Source organism: Phalacrocorax aristotelis, chromosome 1 (genome assembly GCF_949628215.1).
Source record: "Phalacrocorax aristotelis chromosome 1, bGulAri2.1, whole genome shotgun sequence".
Classification (NCBI taxonomy): Eukaryota; Metazoa; Chordata; class Aves; order Suliformes; family Phalacrocoracidae; genus Phalacrocorax; species Phalacrocorax aristotelis.
This window is the reverse complement of record NC_134276.1, coordinates 161,999,159-162,018,363: the sequence shown is the minus strand read 5'-3', so window position 1 is coordinate 162,018,363 and position 19,205 is coordinate 161,999,159. Positions and strand designations below refer to the sequence as shown.

The 19,205-nt window shown below is 49.3% G+C and overlaps 1 protein-coding gene across 1 annotated transcript; it reads right to left on the bottom strand.

The window, feature by feature from the left end:
• Positions 1 to 647: 647 nt before the first annotated feature.
• On the bottom strand, positions 648 to 9,562 carry TAB1 (TGF-beta activated kinase 1 (MAP3K7) binding protein 1). Its single transcript, XM_075077573.1, has 11 exons — positions 9,421 to 9,562; positions 8,463 to 8,599; positions 8,117 to 8,270; positions 7,400 to 7,486; positions 6,728 to 6,866; positions 6,132 to 6,245; positions 3,712 to 3,823; positions 3,459 to 3,603; positions 2,827 to 3,049; positions 2,383 to 2,539; positions 648 to 1,343 (listed from the first exon to the last, which is right to left on the bottom strand). Exons 1-11 carry the CDS (start codon positions 9,451 to 9,453, stop codon positions 1,136 to 1,138), a joined length of 1,509 nt encoding a protein of 502 aa, XP_074933674.1. The 5' UTR covers positions 9,454 to 9,562; the 3' UTR covers positions 648 to 1,135.
• Between the last annotated feature and the right edge of the window lie 9,643 nt (positions 9,563 to 19,205).

The window sequence follows — 19,205 nt, the reverse complement described above, 5'->3', positions numbered from 1 at the left end:
CGTTTGCTGGGGAAAGGCAGGCTCCCTCCCCAAGGAACCAGCGAGGCAAGCTGAAGGGGAAGGCTGGAGCAGGGAGGGAAGAGGCTCGCTTGCCGCCTGCTGTCAGAAGCCTGAACTGAAGAGACCGCAGTGATCCTGATGCCTCCGCCAGCTAGTCCAGGCCTCGGCTGGCCCACGGCTGACCACCAGGACCCCTCCTCGCTCCCCACCTCTCTGCTCCCACATGAGGGTGCACATCCGCAGCTTCAAGGCAGCTGCATCACGACACAGTTGTGGTTCTATCCACGTGACTACCAGAAGCCTCTACAGGAAAACGGTGTTACAAACTCCACCTGCCCTCTGCAACTTCCCAGATGGCCTGCATTAAAGGGAAACAACGTGCATTTTGCCTACAAAAACCAATAATCTGAATTTATAGATTAACTCCAAGCCATAATCCAGTGCTAAAGCTCAGCGAATAAGTAAGCATCAGACAAAGACCTTACGCTTTTAAGTCACCTCCAAGGGCTCAGGCCACATTTACAACAGAAGTTTGCCTGCTACAAGGTGCAGCCCCCTATTCTAGAGGAACAGAGGGCTTCACCAGGAAGAGCTGTCACACCCACACACAACATTGTAAGGAAAAGAGCAAGCCACATAGGCGCCACTGAGTGTAGCTATAAGTTATTTATTCTGCAAAATAGAGGTATCTTCTATGGAGTTGAACACTGGAATCACAGCATTATGAACTGAATTGTGGAAACATTATGACAGCACGCACACACGCAGGCACACACGCGTACACCTACACACGCGCACACACACAGCCTTTGTACAGGTCCCTACTCTTGCATCATCCGGAGGGAGCCCTCTCTGCATCTTTAGTTGCAAAAACCTGCAGTGAGGGTTGCATTCAAGACCCCTTCCCCTATTCACAGGGCTTCTGAGGAAACAAGGCTGGTCAAGATCGGGTGGATGGCACAGGCAACACGTGTGTGGAGGGCGCTGCACGCGCTCCCCAGCCCAGCGTTCAGCACATCCTGGATAGGAGTTAACTCTCAGCAGAACACAGCCCTCGGTGGAGCGCTCTCATTCTTGCCTCAGTCTTTGCTCACACAGCAGAGCACAGGGTGTTTGGAGGAGGCAGATTTCCACGTTAGGACACAGTCAGTGCTGCCTGCTCGCCATGGTCCATGTTCCAAAGCCGGTAAAATTCTGCAAAATCGACGTAGGGCTCCACACGCCCATCTTCATCTGGCTGGAGCGAGTGGGTGGGTCGGGAGCGGAAGAGACCCCCATCTGAACTTGAGCTGCTACTCTGCGTGTGAGTATTAGTTGACTGGAGCGTCACAGTTGGGCTTTGGCTATGGACAGAAAAAGAGAGAGAGAACACAAGCATCTTTATTTTTCCCCACCTGATGCTTTGGACAAGAAAAGCACCAGAACAAGTGCCAGCTTCTTCACGGATCAAGCTACCCTTAGCGAACAGATAAAAAGTTGCAGTCTCTTGTTCTATCAGAGCACTAAAAGTGTTGAGAACTGCTTGGAATTGCTGAACACCAAAGATATCTGATTCACATTTAACTGGAAGGCCTTAAGCACAACCAGGCGTCTAAGGAACAGATGAGAGGAGGCAGGGATTAAAAGAAAAAAAAGAAAGAGAGAGGCATGCACTCTGCTGGCCTCCCCATACCCGTACAGTATGAGCTTTACAGGAAGAGTCTGGCAGCAACGAAAGCTATTCTTGCGTGACCTGCCTTGCAGCCAAAGCTCTGGTGCGTCAGCTTCATTGTTTCTGGAGCTACCAGAACACAATAACCAGAGAGCTTCTTCACTTTGCAGTGTGTACACCCCCCACCCTGTGCCAAAGTCTGAACCTAAACCAGAGCCGCTAACTAGTATGGTCCTGCAAATTGGATCCAAACAGGACCCACTTCTAACCTTTACCCTTTTTTCTACCCTGGCCTCTGAGCAAGCCAACTTGTGCACCACAGCCTCTCCAGCAGCCTTAGAGGTGACTTGCACAGCCCCTCTTCCTTATTAAAATGAAAGGCACCCACACTCGCCCCACGCACAGCACCCAACACGCTTGGCACACCAGATCCAAAGAGAAGGGCCGCGCGCTGCCAGAGTGCCCTCCGCAAACAGCAGCAGAGGCTGCTCCCAAGGCATGTTCACAGAGCTGGCTTCAGAGCTGCTCACTTTGCTCATTCCCATTCCTCACACAAATCTCTTTCCAGCTAACACGTTATGCTGGCTGTCAATACTGCAGTCAGGATGGCCACACTCCAGATAAGGGAATGATTGACAGGTAACTGACAGGTGTCTCTTTGCTTTTCAAATGCTTTACACAGTGTGAGGTGCAGGGAAAAACCGTGGGTAGCAAGAGAGCAGGACTTTTACTTAGTGAGGGTGGGGGTGGCTTCATCCAGAGTTGAGCTGCTGTGGGCACCATTGACCATCTGGCCTTGGGAAGGCATGACAAGAGACAGCGTGACACTCGTCTTGCTCGTGCTTTGAGAGCTGGAATACGGCACAGACACTGGGTAGACACGGCCTCCTGAGAGGGGAGAAAACAACAGTTACATCATCTGCTTGAGACATGAGTGACTGGGTGTACACAGCAGCAAAGAAAGGGCCAAAGAACCCAAGGATTTATATTAAACTGCCTTTTTTAGATGCTGTACTGTATTCTGTCAAATTTATATCTCAGAAGCCAATAATCCCTTTAATAAGAAAATTCCTTCTACACCAAGTATCTCCTCTCCCAGTGTTAGGTCAGTGATGGATTGATCCAGAGATTTTATCTTCCACCCTCAGTTTGCTTTCATTCCCTCCCCGACATACCTTGCGTTGGTGTCAGCGTGGGCTGGCTCATCTCACCCAGGGGGTACCCAAAATTCCTCACAAGCAATGTCATGTCTTCATGCCGGGGACAGAACTTGGACCGCTCCCCACCACTGGCAAAAGTGTCACAGTGGATCCGCTTTACCCGGTCCACTACTGCTTGTGCCACAGCATCCAGCGACGTCTGCTTGGCAAACTCTGTGGCTATCATGGCTGCAATTTCCTGAGCAGAGGAGGAAGGGGGAAAAAAAAGAGAAAAAAAAAAAAAGAAAAAAGAAGAAGGAAGTTTAGGAGATTTTGGAGGAAACCTTTTCCTGCCATCTGATCTAAGAGTTTTTATGACAACTCATCTGACTGCGATGGTTGCCAGTCTCACCTGCCGATATGTGCCCTTGTGCCTTGAATCATCCCATTCCCTTTAACGGGCCACTCCTACGGGACAGGCAGCTGCCTAGAAGAACTGGCTTGGCAAAGCAGCTCCTGTATTATTACCAAGTGGAATGGGGTGGCACAGGCATTCAACCTGGCCAGCACTCACAGGACAGATGAGGAGGAAAGTCTGTATCAGAGCAGCTGCCACCGCTGCAGTGAGTCAATAGCCAAGGGGACACTGCCCGTGTGAGCAGGCTCACCTGGTTGGCCTGCCCCGGCCCATGAGCTGCCTCCAGTGCTTTGTAGAGCCCTTCAGACATGAGCACCAAGAAGCCAGTCACCCCATCCAGTGAGTGCCCTCCGTGGATTTCCGGTTCTGCTATGATGGGCTTAGATTTAGCAGCACTGGAAAGAAACAGGGTTATTTAGTATTTAATGGTGACATAGTAGGTGAGAAGGGAGGGGTCATGAAGAAAAGTAGAGCTTGAAACCACAAAGTTGAGTTTTTCTGACCTGAGCAGTTCAATATCAGTATAGCCGTATTTGACTTTGTAATCTCCAATGCGCCGAGTGCTTTCCTGCCCACGAATAGTTCCCACTTGTTTTATTTTCCCTGCATCCAAGCCTGCCAGATTGAAAACCAAAAAAGCTTAACTGAGTTTGGGAAACTTGCAGGACTTCCTCTAGTTACATCATCACGAATGTGAAAAGAAATATCCACAGCTGAAGAGAATTCTAAGCCAAAATGAGATGCCAAAACGTCATCAGGAGCCCAACAGGAAGAAAAGGAAGAGCAGTTTGCTGTGTTCCAAGGGACACCTTTTCATTACCTGTAATCTGGGAAGGAGAGAGGAGAAGAGAGATGCACACAGCCCGACACGTGCACTCTGAATGCAATGGCTGGCCCTGAGACAAAGCCCACATCCTGGTCCAAAGCCACCAGCAGCAGCTGGCCCGGGCACACAGGTGTTCACTGAGAAGGTAGGGAAAAATCTACGCCTGTCAGCTCTGGACTGTGCAATGGGAGGCGAATGCAGGAAGGAGGAAGATGTACATGAAGAATTCTGCTTTTTTTTCCGCCTATTATTGATCCCTGCTCCTAAACTCCACATGGCAAGTCCACTAATACACTAGACTGCAGAGGGAGAAAAGGAGGTCTTTAAAAGGCACTGAATTTGCTCAAGTGGTCAAACTGATGTGGGCTACGCCTAAAATAAGAACAATGACCAAACAAGTATTTATTTAAATAAATTTAAGGGGATATACCTCTGGAAGGGGCTAGAAAGGAATCTTGAAGAAGGTTCTAACAGGGACCATCTGGTGCAGCTACTACTTGATGCAGGACTCAGAGCAGACAAGACACTTACCTGGTCTAGTCTGGCAATTCCCCTTTCCTGCTTATACCTAGTGCTAGCAGGCAGAAAATGTTATTTTGAGATTTTTATCTAGGGATGACTGTCCTCAGTACAAGGTGAAGGCAGGGGTCCAACTGAAACTCTCCCTCTGAGTCAAACCAAGCCTCACTGCACAGATGGCTCCACACCTACCCCAGCAGTAAGACACAACTCTGCCATCTGCTGCAGTCCAAAGCTGACTCATCAACATGGCCTGGCTCATTTGCCAGGTCCTGGCAGGGGGATACACGCTATCGACAGACACAAACACAGGGAGGCTCGCAGTGCGCCAGAGAGGTCGTGTCTAAATCACAGCAACTCTCCTGGAGCACTGAACAAGCTGCAATGTGCAAAGAAGGCGTAAGACCTCTCCCTCCCTTCCCCCAGGAGAGCACGACACAGGCACCATCATGACAAACACTATCCCCACTACCTCTTATCACTGTGCTTCAACCTAGCCCTATAACATCCTCCTCTGGGCCCCCAAAACAGCCTGTGCACACTGGCTTGTTCCACGGGCTCCTTCTTCTGATAGGATTGCCAGCAGGAGAGCTGCTGCTGTGCCAGATTAAGGTTGGTATTTCTAGCAGATCGCTGTTCTGCCATGGACTGCAGCTAAATTCCCCGTTTTTGGCAGTAGAAAGGCAGCCAAAGGGTCTCTTTCCCTGAATTCTTGTATTCAGTCTTCTGTTTCATAGCACATACCCCTACTGCAAGAGTATGAATAACAGACGAAATTGAAGAGAAATAGAATAAAACAAGACCCAACAGCAGAAAATTACCACGTCAACAGCCTCAGCAGATAAGAATACATCTACCAGGTGAACCTTGATCTACCTAAACAAAGGTATAGAACAGAAGTACCTCAATAAGAATAATTCAGGACTAGCAATCACACAAGTGGCCTGGGCTAGTTCTAGACCAAGAAAGAAAATATGTCAAACACTGTAAAGGAAAAGGGAAATTGCCTAAAGCAAAATGCCAGCATTACAGTTCAATAGTTACCAATGTGAGAGCAGTAAATGTCAGTACTTGGCCTGGCTCTGTCTGAAGCATAGCTGCTTTTTTTGCAGCAGCTTGTATAAAGGCATATTGAAGCGCACTATCCTGAGGGTGCGGCATCACACAGAACTTAACCCAGCATAACTGTGGTTTGCCTCCAAAGGAGCAGTCATACACTGCCCATCCCGCTTCTACCCTCTGGCTGCGTACTTCCATGCCTGCCTTCCTATCAACTCCAGCAATCACACAGCTGGAGGGCAAATCAATGTCAGCTTGGCAGTCGGACACAAAATTAACTCTCAAAACTTGGGGGGGGGGGGAGACAGTTTTCTGCTGGTTCAGTGAGCTGAGCTCACTCTGTAGCCTCACAGTGGCTAGCTATGCAGGAAAAGGCAGTACTGAACTTGTCATCTGAAACCACAGTAAGCTGCTTTTTGTGGTCATTTATTGTTTCCAGTGGCTTAAGTCATTCCTGGTGCCCCAGATAAATGGAGGTATACAATGCGCTCAGATAAGAAAATGAAATCCAACACTCACCCAGCTGGGAGAAGCGAAAAAGTTCATCCTCGTTCTCTGTTGTATGGTCCACATTGAGCTGAGTCACCTGCAGCCCATCCACCGTGGACTTGCATAACAGTGCCCGATTGGTACCTGCAGTGGGAGCAGCGAGATGAGGCACCAGATAGCTCTGCCGTTAAGAGGGAGAACATATCCAAATGGAAAAGGAACAGGAGAGGGGAATAAAGACAGAAAAGAAGAGAAAGGCTCATGTACTGTCTCATCATGATCTCCAAAACATAGCCTTGCTAGCAGCACAGTAGGCCTGCTAGGCAGCTCTTCATCCAGGCCTGAGCTGGCACCTCACATGAAAGCTTTCCACTTCTCACTGAACCTGCACTACTGCCTCGCAACCCATTTTCCCTCAGTTCTTTGGTCATACACATTGCATCAGCCAACATCTGCAGAGATAAAGAGCCAGGCTGATTTCACGTGCTCCTATAAGCAACAAGCAGATCATTCCTTGTCCACAGACCAAGCAAACTGTCCCCCACATTCAAATTTCTTTCACTTCCTAGAACACCAGCCATCCTTGGAAACACCTAGACTGAGGTGCTGACAAAAAAACAACTCACCCACATTGGCGATATAGAGCTTGTTGTTGAGAACAACAGCCACGATAGCCATGGCTCCTCCAGAGATCTCCTGTTCTACAGCTTTCAATCTCTCCACAATCTTCTGGTATTGAGGTGGCAGCTGGTGGTGAGGGACACCCTGGAACCCAAAATGAGGGGCAAGCTTAAACACACAGTCCACAACACAGAAACGACAGCTGGAATCAAAATTCTGTTGAGAGGGGACTCGTCTTGGCATGTCTTAGCCTCAAGCCAAGACTGTGCAAGACAAACAATTATTTATTCAATCCTAACAAATTAAATGGCTCCAATAAGATTCTGGAGATGACAGTCCCGTTCATCTGATGAACAGAATCCACATCTGCCCAGATGCCATGCAAACTTGAGGCCTTGCCTCTCATCTGCATCACATGGCTTTGTCCTGGAAGAGCCACACGTACAGGTTGAAATCCTCTCCACGATATGTTCCGTTGCTTACTAATGATGGGTCTAATTAGTGCCAGTGTGAACAGTGGGAACTCTGGGAAATGAACCAAGGCACTTGCTTTATTTCATGCAAGCTCCCAGAAGATAACCACAGAGAAAAAATTTTCAGTTACAGCATCCCTTGGACCAGACTGACTAATATGCCCAAGATGCACCCAGCAATCTCTATTCTTACGGCTATATTACCTCTGGTAGCTGGGACTGCAGGCTGGCCTTCTCTGCCAAGGCATCATCAATGGACTCCAGGAAACTTCTTTCTACCACATCAAAAGCCTAAAAAAGGCCATAAAAAGAAACTAAGCTCTTATCCAATATCTACAGGCCTACAGGCTATCCATCCCCACCTCCCTAAGACTGGCTTATGGTGGTTGATCACTGTACATACAGACATTCAAGGATCACCACGTCACATTGAAACATAATTACTTTAGCACAACTAATTAACACCTTGTAAAAACAATCTGCAATTATTCAAAACAGGAGACAAATACATAAAAATTACATTCAAAGTGATGTCAGAGACCTATCTGATTTTGTGCGTTGATTGCAAGAACTTGTCTATCACTCAAGAAAGCGCACTCATAAATCCATCTCCCCACACATTAATTTCCCCCCTTCACTCACTGCCATCTCCTTCACAGGCTGACTTGTTCCTACATGTCCAGTGAAGGCCAGCTGCAGCTTCCTGGAGAGCTCTCAGCAGTGTGCTGACAGAGCCAGGGGGACAGATGGGTATGAGGCGGGAGTGAAACAAAGCACTACAGCCGATCACGATGAGTACAATCACAACCATTGGCAGATGTTTCCAACCCCCACAGAAACCAGATGCTGCTCCCCTGGTGACAAAAAGAGGAGGTGGGTAGCGTGAGAAGCAGGAGCTGTTTTCAGCCAAAGCTTCTTTACCTGCAGCAGAACTCGACGCACATCAGCATCGCTGTGATCTGCATGTAGCTGGCCCAGCAGCAATTCTGCAGAAAGCCTCTGGCCCACAAAGTTGGTGACTCGATTGCCATCATAGCCATTGAAGACACCATAGAGGTAGCAGTTGTTCTCACTCCTGTGAAGGAAGGCAGAAGCAAAGAGGTCACAGATGCCTGTGAGGTACAGACGTACGTAACAAGTTCGTCCAGACACCTCCTGCATGCTCACGCCCCACCCTCTTCCTCCGAGTCCTGTGTGACAAACTAAATATCACTTTTAACTGCCCTTGTGTCTGCAGGAGTCCATGTCCCAGGTGCAACCCACTTACCTGAATTTTAACCAGTTATCTTCCAAGGGGTGACCCTCTGTCCCCTTGCCATCCGCACTGTAGGAACGGTTTGGAGCTGAGCCCACTCCAGAGAGATGGCAGGATGGTAAGTCATCTGTCCAACTGGGCTGCTGTTCCTGAGAGACAGAAAAAGAGACCGTGCAGCCTGAAGTGAGGATGCTGGTCCAGTATGGGTTACAAGTCCATCTCCACCCTCTTTTCAGCCCTTCTCCCTTTGCTAACAGGGTATCACACAACCCCAGCCAATAACTTCATATTCCCTGCTCCAGAACTGGATCACTTCGCACCTCCTTTCCCTCTGAAGCTGAGCTCTGGCTGCACCTCCAGCTCTTGCTAACCAGAGACAAGAAGTGAAATTTGCACCCGAGTTCTACACTCGATACAGCACAGCACTAGCTATTCCTGTGGTGAATCAGACCCTCACGCATCCGTGGCACGGCAGTACAGGGAAGGCTCTGGTTCCCCGCTGTAGTACGCTCACCCAGGACAAGGGGGCCAGGCCCTGCTGCTGCCAGCCATGAGATGGGCACCCCTGGGGCCGCCATCCCCCACGCAGTCCGTGTACACACACACAGAGCCTGCAAACGCCAGCTGCCCCCTCAAGCAGCGGAGCACCCCGAGGCAGGGAGCAGAGGCAGGACCCCCCCAAACACCTGCCGCCCCAAACCAGCCCCACGGGTCAGCCGAGCCAGCCCAGGCTGCGGATCGATGAGCACGCAGGGCCGTGCGTGTTCTCCCCCCGCAAGCTGGGACCCCCTGCCCTCAGGCAGCGCAAGGGGCGGCGGGCAGCACCCCGCCTCCCCGCTGAGGGGGGACGCTCCCTACCCTCCGCCTTCCCACAGGGCACTGCGGGGGGCGGACGAGGAAGATGCCTGGGTGTCCCCTCGCACCCACCTGGGGGGTGCGTGTGCATGGAGGGGGGAAAGGTGCCACTCACACTCTGCAGCAGACTCCTCCTCTGCGCCGCCATCTTAGAGCAGGAGCCACCTCCTCCCTCCCTTCTCCTCCAGAGCAGCAGAGTCCACCGGATAGAGCGGCCGCTCCTCAGAAACCCGCCTCCCCCCCCCCCGCCGCTCCCTGGCGGCGGCCGGCTCCACCCACCAGCGCGGGATGGCCACGCCCCTACCTACCCACCACACCTCCCTCGTCCATTGAGGGGGAGCGGCGGGGCACTCTCGAGCCTAGGCGCATGCGCGTGTGTGTACATTTCCCACTCCCCCTCTAGGCTCCGCCCCCGGGCTGAGGGGGTGTCGGGTTCGAGCTGTGGAGCCGCGATGCGGCCGGGTTTTGAAGGTGGTTTCTAACGTGCCCGGAGCTGATATCCCAAAGAAAATAGAATTTTATTCTAAGTAATAACAGTGCTCCACGTGAGCCTGGAAAAACAGAACGTGGCGGCCAGAGAAAGGAGCTGAGAGATAGGGAAGTGTTTGTTTTACAACTATATCCTTGAAGAGAGCTGAGAGACTGATGGAAGGGAACATCCTGCCTCAGAAGACGCTGAGAACAGGGTGATAAAGTGTATAGCCAAGGAGAATAACTAATTGGGATGTTGATAAGAACTAAAACTAAGTGCTCTTTAGGTGAACTATCCTCATAAGACTAAAATTCACACCCATAGGCCAGAAACCCCCCACACTCAAATAAGCCACTCATTCTCTGAGCATGCATGGTAAATTCAAAGGGAGCTGTACCTTTAAGCTGAAATGAGAGAGAAATTAACCAATTATTAGCTGAGGGTGTTAATATTAGCTATGACCAACACATTTAGCTGTATAAATACTTTGTAGTTTCTCAGTGCAGCATGCTGGCTCTGTGGGGTTACCACCTAGCACCCATCTGTGTGCAAAAATGAATTAAATAAAATAACTCCGCTCCGTGTGTAGTTTGACGTTTTGCATGCTGGGCGAACAGACGCGCTTTTTGGGATAACAGAGCGTTGCTGTGGAGCCCTCTGGGGCTCCCGAAGTGATACCCTGGGGAGGTGTGCACCCCCCTGCAGGCCCAGGGGTGTTGGGTGTAGGTGCCCTGCAGCCTACCTGCATGGCCAGAGCACAAAGTGTGGCCAGCTCACCTCTGTGAGGAGAGAAATCCCACTGAAGTGACAGATACTTTAAAATGCCCCAGTTGTTACCCCTTCCTCTTGTCTAGGGGGGATGGAGATATCTCCATATCTTACCTTGATGCCTTCAGTTCCCTGAGAACCACCACAGCAGGTATTTGTGAAGGGGGAGGGAAGGGGGGCAGGGTCCCCATGATCAAGTGAAATGGGGTCACCTTCAAAGAGCCCTGAGGGAGTTCCCATTGAAATGTTTTCCTTAGCACCACAAGATGTTCTGTACAACCTCTAGATAAGACCAAGCCCAGGAAAACCGAAGATACCAGCTCTCCGCTGCGCTGCTGCTCCGTAGACACAACAAGAGGCCTCCCTTTATCTCAGCTTGGAGTTAGTCTCCCACCGAGGTACTCCACAGCCCTTTCCCACCCTCTTTTTGCAAGGCCATAACAAGGATGTAGTAGGACCATACCCTCAGGCCAGCAGTTTGCAGCAGTACATGGTCATCTAGAGTCAGGCACAACAGTAAAATTGCTTGTGTGCCTGCATGAATGGTATGGACAAAACCAGAGAGGACTGATTTTACTCTTCTTTAAGAACCTTTCTAGGCTGAGGTAGGCTGTTTTAGAGGAACAGTTTCTCCTGAACCAGCTCAGCTGGAGCAGGAAGGAAGACAAAAGAATCTTTGCCACTGCTTTCATATAAGTCAGCTGAAGAGCCCTCCAGGTGTGTGAGTGGCATATCCTGGAGTAAGCGTTGGTTGGCAGACAGGCTGCAGCAGCGGGGGGCTTGGGGAAGAGCATGTTTCCCTGTGTGAATCGAGCCTGAAGGGGATCCAACATGAGAGGCGTGCCGTTTCAGTCATGTGTAGCAGTGCAATTGTGGTGAGGGTGGGAGCGTTAAGTAGTCTTGACTTCCAGCAGTGGCTTGATGCTCTTTTAATGACATCTTTGTGGCAAATATATTAGATTCAGATGCACTTCAGAAATAATTGCCAGTTAATTAACCTTATTCTATGGAACGATGGTTTTTGCTACAGGGGTTCCTGCCAGGCGATTCCAGCTCCCTTTCCTGTAAATCCTTTTTCTATTGTTTTGTTACATCTTTCTTCCAAAAATACAAAGATTCCAGGTCCTTCCCCTTCGTGCAAGGCTCACAAATATTCAGTCATCCAAGCAGACTTAGGGGCACAGGCAGAATTACATTTTTAAAGGTGATATTGGCCAAAGATAGAAGAAAATGCTAAATTTTAGAGCCTCAGTCTACAAACAAGTTTCCACATGTTTAGCTTTATGTACAAGCTTGGTCTCACCAATGTCATTTGGAGTGTTCCTGTAGGTAAAGCTGTGAGTGGGTACAAGTAATTACAGGAATGGATCTCGAGTCTGCATTAAAATCAAAAGTAGGATGGACAGATTTAGCACTAATGAAGATTTATTTTCTTACCAGTATCAAGAAGAATCGCCAGTGCTGCAGAAATCTATGTAGGACAGCATTGTTCATGTCATTAAAAAGCAACAGGCGAGTTTCTCCACTTTAAAACACGATGTCACTTTTTCAGCATTGCAGCAGAAGCTGATGCTTATTTAATGACATTCAAGGTTGCAGTTGTGCACCTTGATGAGCGCAGGCAGACCCTGTCCTTGCTCAGAGCACTGCTGAAATCAGCAAGGCTCCGGGTGAGCTCGGAGACTGCTAGTGTGTAACGCATTGCAGGATTGGGGATTTAGGATTAATTTCTGTTTCTTCTACCCATAAGTGAGTCCGAGACTAACAAGAGCGAGTGCGTGTGTGGGTGTGATAGGGCAGAATGTGATCTCAATGAGAGAAGAAAACAACTTTCCTAAAGATATGAGAGAGAAAAAGCTGCCACTTTTCTTGTTTATACAATGGCTAGTCACCTCTTGCAGTTAAAAATGTGCCCTGTTCCTAATTTAAATATCTGGGTTCAGCTCACAGTCACTCATCATTGTCATTCTGGTTCATCTTTTTCATGCCTGTTTGGGCTGGAACACAGACCTGGTGCAAAACATTTTTTTTTCTTGGTGAAAATATTTGTGCCAGATCCTGTCTGGATATTCCTATGGTTCTGCTACTGAGCCTCTGCCCTATCCTTGAGCGAAGCAATTAGCTACTTGGTCTGCGAAAAGTGAATGGTAAGATTTACCAAACGAGGCTGCTTGCAGTGCTAAATGATTATTTATCCAGCATTTTGCAGCCCTCCAAAGGAAAGTGCTACCAAAGCTGTGTGCTGCTTTATGAATATCCGCTCACAGAGACCAACAGCTTTATGCAGCACTTGCAAGATGAAACACTGCACCAACAGAGTTTTTGTTGGCTGTATTGATCAAGCTTATTTTTTCCTTCATTTTATTTATGCTTCTTACCTTCAGCAAATCCTCTCAGAAATTACCACGCTGTATTCTCATACAGCCAGAGAATGCAGGATATTGGTCACTGAACCTCATCATCCACGCACCAATAAATGAATTACACGTTTCAGTGACTACCAGATCCACAGCTCCCTCTCTCATGTTAAACTCCCATATTTCTCATTCCTCCCTCCAGCCTTTGTATATTTATTGCTTCTTATTGCTTCTCCATCCCTGATGCTAGGGATTATACACATGGTATTTCAGGTGCCAAGCTGTACTGCTGCCTTCCTGTTCTCACTAATGTTTTCTCCTTAGAAAAGGAAGAAGTATGATCACTCCGCTGGGCTGCTGGGTAAAAGGTGAACAATGTGATCGAACAAGGTGCGGTGGGGAGCAGGGAGCATCGGGCAGCGCCAGCGCAGGGCTCTTACAGGCACTGGGAAACCACACACAATGGGAAGCAATTACAGGATCGCTGGCAGAAGCCATCACATCATTTAGTTTCTCCCTACTGATCACAAGTGAGATATGTTTTGGGAGATTTTTTTTCTGCCTTGTTTTCATGATAATGGAGGCTGGGACTGGAAAGGAAAGTAATGATTTTTGGCAGGGCTCGCATGAGGTGATACGGGAAAAAAGAAGGGGCTCTCTGACGAAGCCAGCTTGCTGCATTGGCTCTGCTCCTATGGTAGACCCCTACAGAAAGGGGCGGTGGAGGGGGTGGCATTGCAAACCCTCACACAGCTCTGTCCCGAGCTCTCCTCAGCTACCTCCACCAACTTCGGCCTGATGCTGCCCACAGGCGCAGGTGCCCTGATGCTCCTGGCTCCTCTACAGGCTACTGCTTCCAGGGCTGGAAAGGCAAAGAAATAGAGATGGAGCAGTAGAGAGAAAAAGCATTAAGGGAAGAAAGAGCTGAGGACAGAGAAGGAGACAGCAGCTTCCTTCCCCTAGCACCCTCCAGAGAGTCAGAGAGCCAACGTGGAGAGCTGCTGCCAGGGGAAGGGGAAGTGGTGAGGGGGTGCTGATCCCCCCACAAGAGAGCCAAATATCACTGCAAAACAGAGTTTGTACAGAGCTTTAGGCCAGTTGGGCTTTTGAGGGCAGGAAATGGGGTTGTTTCAGTTATGACAAAGCATATGATTTTATTTAATTCTATGATACACTAAACAATGTCTCATCTTTAGTCCTGGGATCATGTGAACTTTTTTTTAAAAAACAACTTTATAATAGAACTATGTTTCTAGATGTCATGGCTGCAGGGAGATGCTTCAAAACTTGACTCATAAGAGCTTGAAATACCAGAAAGCAAAATTAAAGATATTTCAGATTAGAAGAAACAAACAAACAAACTGGTGGTGTTGGAGTCTTATTCATCTTACATGTTTTGTCTTACCAGCTTTTAACTCCACCTGTCGCCAACACTGACATTTTCCTTTCTGTGGGCATGATACCTCCGCAACACTTCCGCCCCAAAAGCTGGGACTGTAGGAAGAGTCTTTGTCCAAAACAAAGACTAATCAAGAAACAAATGGGTATTTCAACACTTTTGCATATAATGTGATGTGAAGCTACAGTGTGTGTGCGCTCAGTGGTGTCCCCAAGAGGAGAGGCAATTTGGAGGACTGGATACAGCCCGCTTACCGTCCGTTTCCCATCCCCAAACTGCACAAGGGTCGGGAAATGCACTCAGGTGACAGGCTCATTAAAAAGGGATGAGAAGGAAGCTTTACCTACGCATCGGCACAGGGTGGGATTTTGAATTTTATTTTTATTGCAGAGCCAGTTGAAATGGGATCCTTTTTAATGGTGGGCTATCAATGACGGACACCTACTGTCAGCAGTGCCCCAAGAGCTCGTTTCCCAGAATTTCATTATGTTTTGAAAAGGTGTACTATGTTAGACACCTGAGCAATGATCACACATAGATGAATAAAGTTAAAGGTACATCAAAGGAATAAACTGATCTGCTTCCCTGAGTGTGGAAATACTGATGTTTATTTTCATATAGGTTTGTATCCTATATTCCTGCATGTCCTGCATCCACACCTCCTATAGCCATATCCCTTTCGCAATAAGAGTCCACTTCTAATATGGCACGTTAAGCCGCTTCTCATGTTTTCTTACTGATTAGTTAAGAGACATTTGACGGTGTGTGTGATTCAAAACTTGGGCCAAGCAAAACAAGCAACCATTAGTCCCACCTCAAAATATATATCTCAATCAGGACAGTTCTTGAGGTCTCTTTCCTCCATTCAAGCCACCGATTGTCACTAAACTGGCCGGCCATGCAGGAGCACATGAGCCACGCTATCGTAGCAAACCAAGTTATAAAAGCCAACCCTCCCACAAAGAAGAAAATCCAGACAATTTTTTTTCATATAGTTTGGTTATTTTGAACGTCATAACTTTATTGAGACACCAGTAGTTACCACCTTCACTTTGTTAACCACAAATATATAGGACATTGTAAACACAGGTGCCAAGTTGGCGGGGTTCGCTGTAGTTGGATTTCGGAATGGACAGGGGCAAGGGGTGGAGGGGAAGAGGGGTGAAGGGACACTCGGGCTTAGACAAGACCACTCAGGGGACCCTGTATGCGGCAGGCCATCCATGAGTCATCGTATATACGTATATATGTATAGCTTTATATTATACATCTCTTTAAATATATATATATATAATATATATACTATACACAGGCAGTAATGCAGCAGGGGAAGGGGCAGGGCAGCCCAGGTGGTGTTATAGATGCCACGCAGGCAGCAGGGAGTTGTCTGGATGGATGGTTTGGACTTGCTGCATGTGGTGGACTCACTGGGCTACTTGCCTTGTACTTGCTCTGGGGACCGGAGCCGAGACTCCTGTGGGAACTACCCCGAAATGCTGCCTCCCCAGGTCCTCCCAAGTGCTTGCGAGGGTGCAGGGACAAAGACACCTCCTCCCCTAAGGGAACGGCCAGGAATAACAGGCAGGGGAAGGGTGTGTGATGAGGTGATGAACGGTGTGGTAGGGATGTGAATAAGCAAGGGATGGGGACACATCAGTAGACTGAAGCCACAGGTAGAATTGGGGCAAAGTTTCATCATCCCTTTGCCCTTCACAGCCCCTGCTTCCACAAAACAGTCTTTTACTTGGGGGCTTCATAAGGTAAGAAGACATCAAGGGGCCATTTCTCCCAACAGGGGATGTGTAATCCTCTGTAATCTGGACAAATGGCAGAAGGGCAAGAAAGCCACCTTATCATTTTGCTTATACAGCCTTCCCTCTGATCTCCTAATCCCTAGAGTGGGGCTGATCTCACCTACGTTTAGGATCTAAAAGGGACATGTTCCAGCCAGCTGCTCAGGTCTTGCCTATCATCACCAGAAATAGAGAGCACCTTATCAGAAGTGCCTAAGATAAGATAAGCAACCCTTTGGGTAGGTCTGTATCTCTCATCAGCTGCAGAACCAGCCAAATGCCTCTGGAAATTGCATTTTAAAGAGCTACATGCAAACAAGGAGAGTCCCACCCCAAGGTCTGTCACCACCAACATTCCACTGCAAAGGCTAAAAGCAAGTCAACCCAAGGAGAGTAAGCCTTCTCCCATGAGCAAAAGCAAGAAGTTGCCTGACTATCTACTGTTACAGTGTCCCCTGCCACTTCAATGCCTTTCCTATGACACAAAGTAAGGAGGAAAGGGACAGAGAGAAGGGCAGTAACCCAGGAGGAAGCCAGCTGGGTCATCTCTTACTGAAGTGCTGGATCTGAGGGGTAGGCTCATTCCTACCTCCAGTCCACCACAGCTGATCAGCTGGTTACATGAGGGAAGCAAGCCAAAGAGGATAAAGAAAAGCTTGCTCCTTAGACAGCCCCAAATGGTGTTCAGCCATCTATGTAGCTCTGATGGGAGAAGTGGCATGTAAGATGCTTCTGTGCTACTTCCCAAAACAGAGCCCCAGGTAGACCTCCCAAGTATGGTCCGTACCTCCCCTCATATGCCTGGTCCCTCACCCCCTCACTGAGGAGACGGGACAGGTGATGGACAGTTCCTCCCAAAAAGTACGACACATTTTTGTACTGAGAGATGGCTATTTATAGCCTTTTCCTCCTCTTGGTTCCCTCCACACACCCAAAACAAAAGCACGAAGGATTACACAGGTGAGGCTGAGTGAGTACAACTAGTTTTTCTCCTCCTCCACCTTGTCATGTATTCTTTTCTCTCCCCTGGCAGGAGAGACGGACTGGAGGGAGCTCCCCCACAGCCACAGCCATAACAAACCTCTCTCAATAAAGTAAACCCCTCCCAAGCCTAAATATTAGGCTAAGCACACAGAAAAAGAAGCCTGAGGCTTCCCTCCAAAAAAATACCCCTCCTATTTACAGTATTGCTTTCACTTGTAGCCACAGAGCAAGGGATGTATGCCCAGTCCCTCCTGGTGTGTCCATGGGGCTGGCTGGTCCCCTTCATCCAACCTCACCAGTGGTTAACCACTGGCAAGGGGGGGCCAAGCCATGGAGAGGACGGGCCAAGCCATGGGGAGAGCCACCAGCAGCACAAGTCTGCTGGTGGGAGCAGGTAGAAATGGTGCCGGTATACAGCAGAGAACAACTGCCCCCCTCCTTCCCTTCGGGGCCTGCAGCGCTATGTTTTTCTTCCCCTTCCCTATCGTTGTGGGTCAGGTGCAGAGGAGTTGTGCTGGGATGAGGGGAAGGACTGGTAACCTCAGTGTCCTCCAGATGAGATGTTTACACAACCAGAGACCAGACCTGTGTCCCATCTTCCTGATTCCTAAGGGTGCTACAGGGAATAGGCTGGATGCTCAAGAGAAGCAGCTATGGTTTTTGGATCTCCTCCCAATCTCTTGTTACTGGGGCCAGCGTTGTGTGTAGCAGGATGGCTGCCCAGCGGATGGAGCTCCTCACTGCTGCAAGGCCTTCCCTGCTTCTTGTGCTCTGAGAGATGTCTTGTGCTGGGGAGAATTGTTCAGGTGGCTATTGCTGAATTATTCCCCTTAGGGACCGTCTTCATGCAGGCACATTACTTCTATCCTGGATTAAACAGTGTGCTTCCAGAGCTGTGTCTTTACCTGAAGCAAAATTGTGAGGAGTGTGGAATGATGTCCATGCAAGCTCTATCCAAGAGTCACTACTGCCACCTAGGTGAGGCTTTAAAGACAGCCAGGATTTGAGACGCTGCAGAAGATGCACTAAGGTATAGTCTATAGCAAGTACAGTAAGACCAGTTTTCAGAGAGCTCAGTCTGGTCCCAAACAATTCTCTGCACACTAAGACCTCCTCCCCATCCAAGTGGGAGGCAAAGTGTAGCCATGCAGGGCAGGACCCTTCCTTGCTTGGTTGCACCCCTGTGCAAGAGTCAGATGCATACTGGCTGTCCCAGCAGCGGTATTTCTTTCCAGGAGGAGTCCTGCTCCGTTCCTGTGTGCTACAAAGATGGTGTCAGCAAGAGGTTTTGCACTGTGGTAGCAGAGGAACAGAGGAGGGTTCAGCAGGATCCAAGAAGCGAAACTGGCTTTCTTCTCCTCCACCTGCCCAGGGTGAAATGGCAAAGCTCCACTCTGCCCCTCGAACCAGTCCAGCTAGGAATGAGGGCTCTCATGGCCCCCCAGAAGCCCATCCTTCCTCCCACAGGGACTGTGCCTGGGGGCCAGGGACTGGGCACAGCTCCCCTCCCGCCTCACCAAACACTGGTCTGAGAAGAGGGGCAAGCAGGACATACTGATGAGGAGAACCACTTCCACCTCAATCCAAGGGGGCTGGGGAAGGAGTGACTCTCATGGCACTGCCCTTCTGCTCTGCTGAGTCTCCTGCTACAACCTACACACATGCCTGTGGTTTTTGATTGTACCTGCAAATCTTCCTCCTTTCCTTCCCATTTTATCTCTTTGTACTCCCTCCCCATTACCACTTCTCCCCAAACCCTCTAAAAATAAAGCACCCCTCCCTCACTAGTGAGTGGGAGAGAAAAGTCCCCCTGTCTTTGCACAGGGAACAACATTCCCGCTCCCCTCAAGCCCCCCTCCACCCTTGCACGCCTGCATGCTGACTCCAACACCATCCCCCTCCCTGAGCCACCAGGCCCTCTGGCCTGATTTGGATGCTCCCATGTCTACTCCAGCCTTTAGCAATACCGTCTCTTCTAGGAAGGTCCCCAGTCCCTCTCACCCCTTCTGGCTCCAGCACCCTCTCCCCTGCCCTGCTGGTGCCATTGCCCCTCTCCTGCCCACCAGCCAGACTCTGCCCTCCACAGCAAGGCAGGAGGGAGAGGAGGGAAGGTGGAACCTTCCTGTT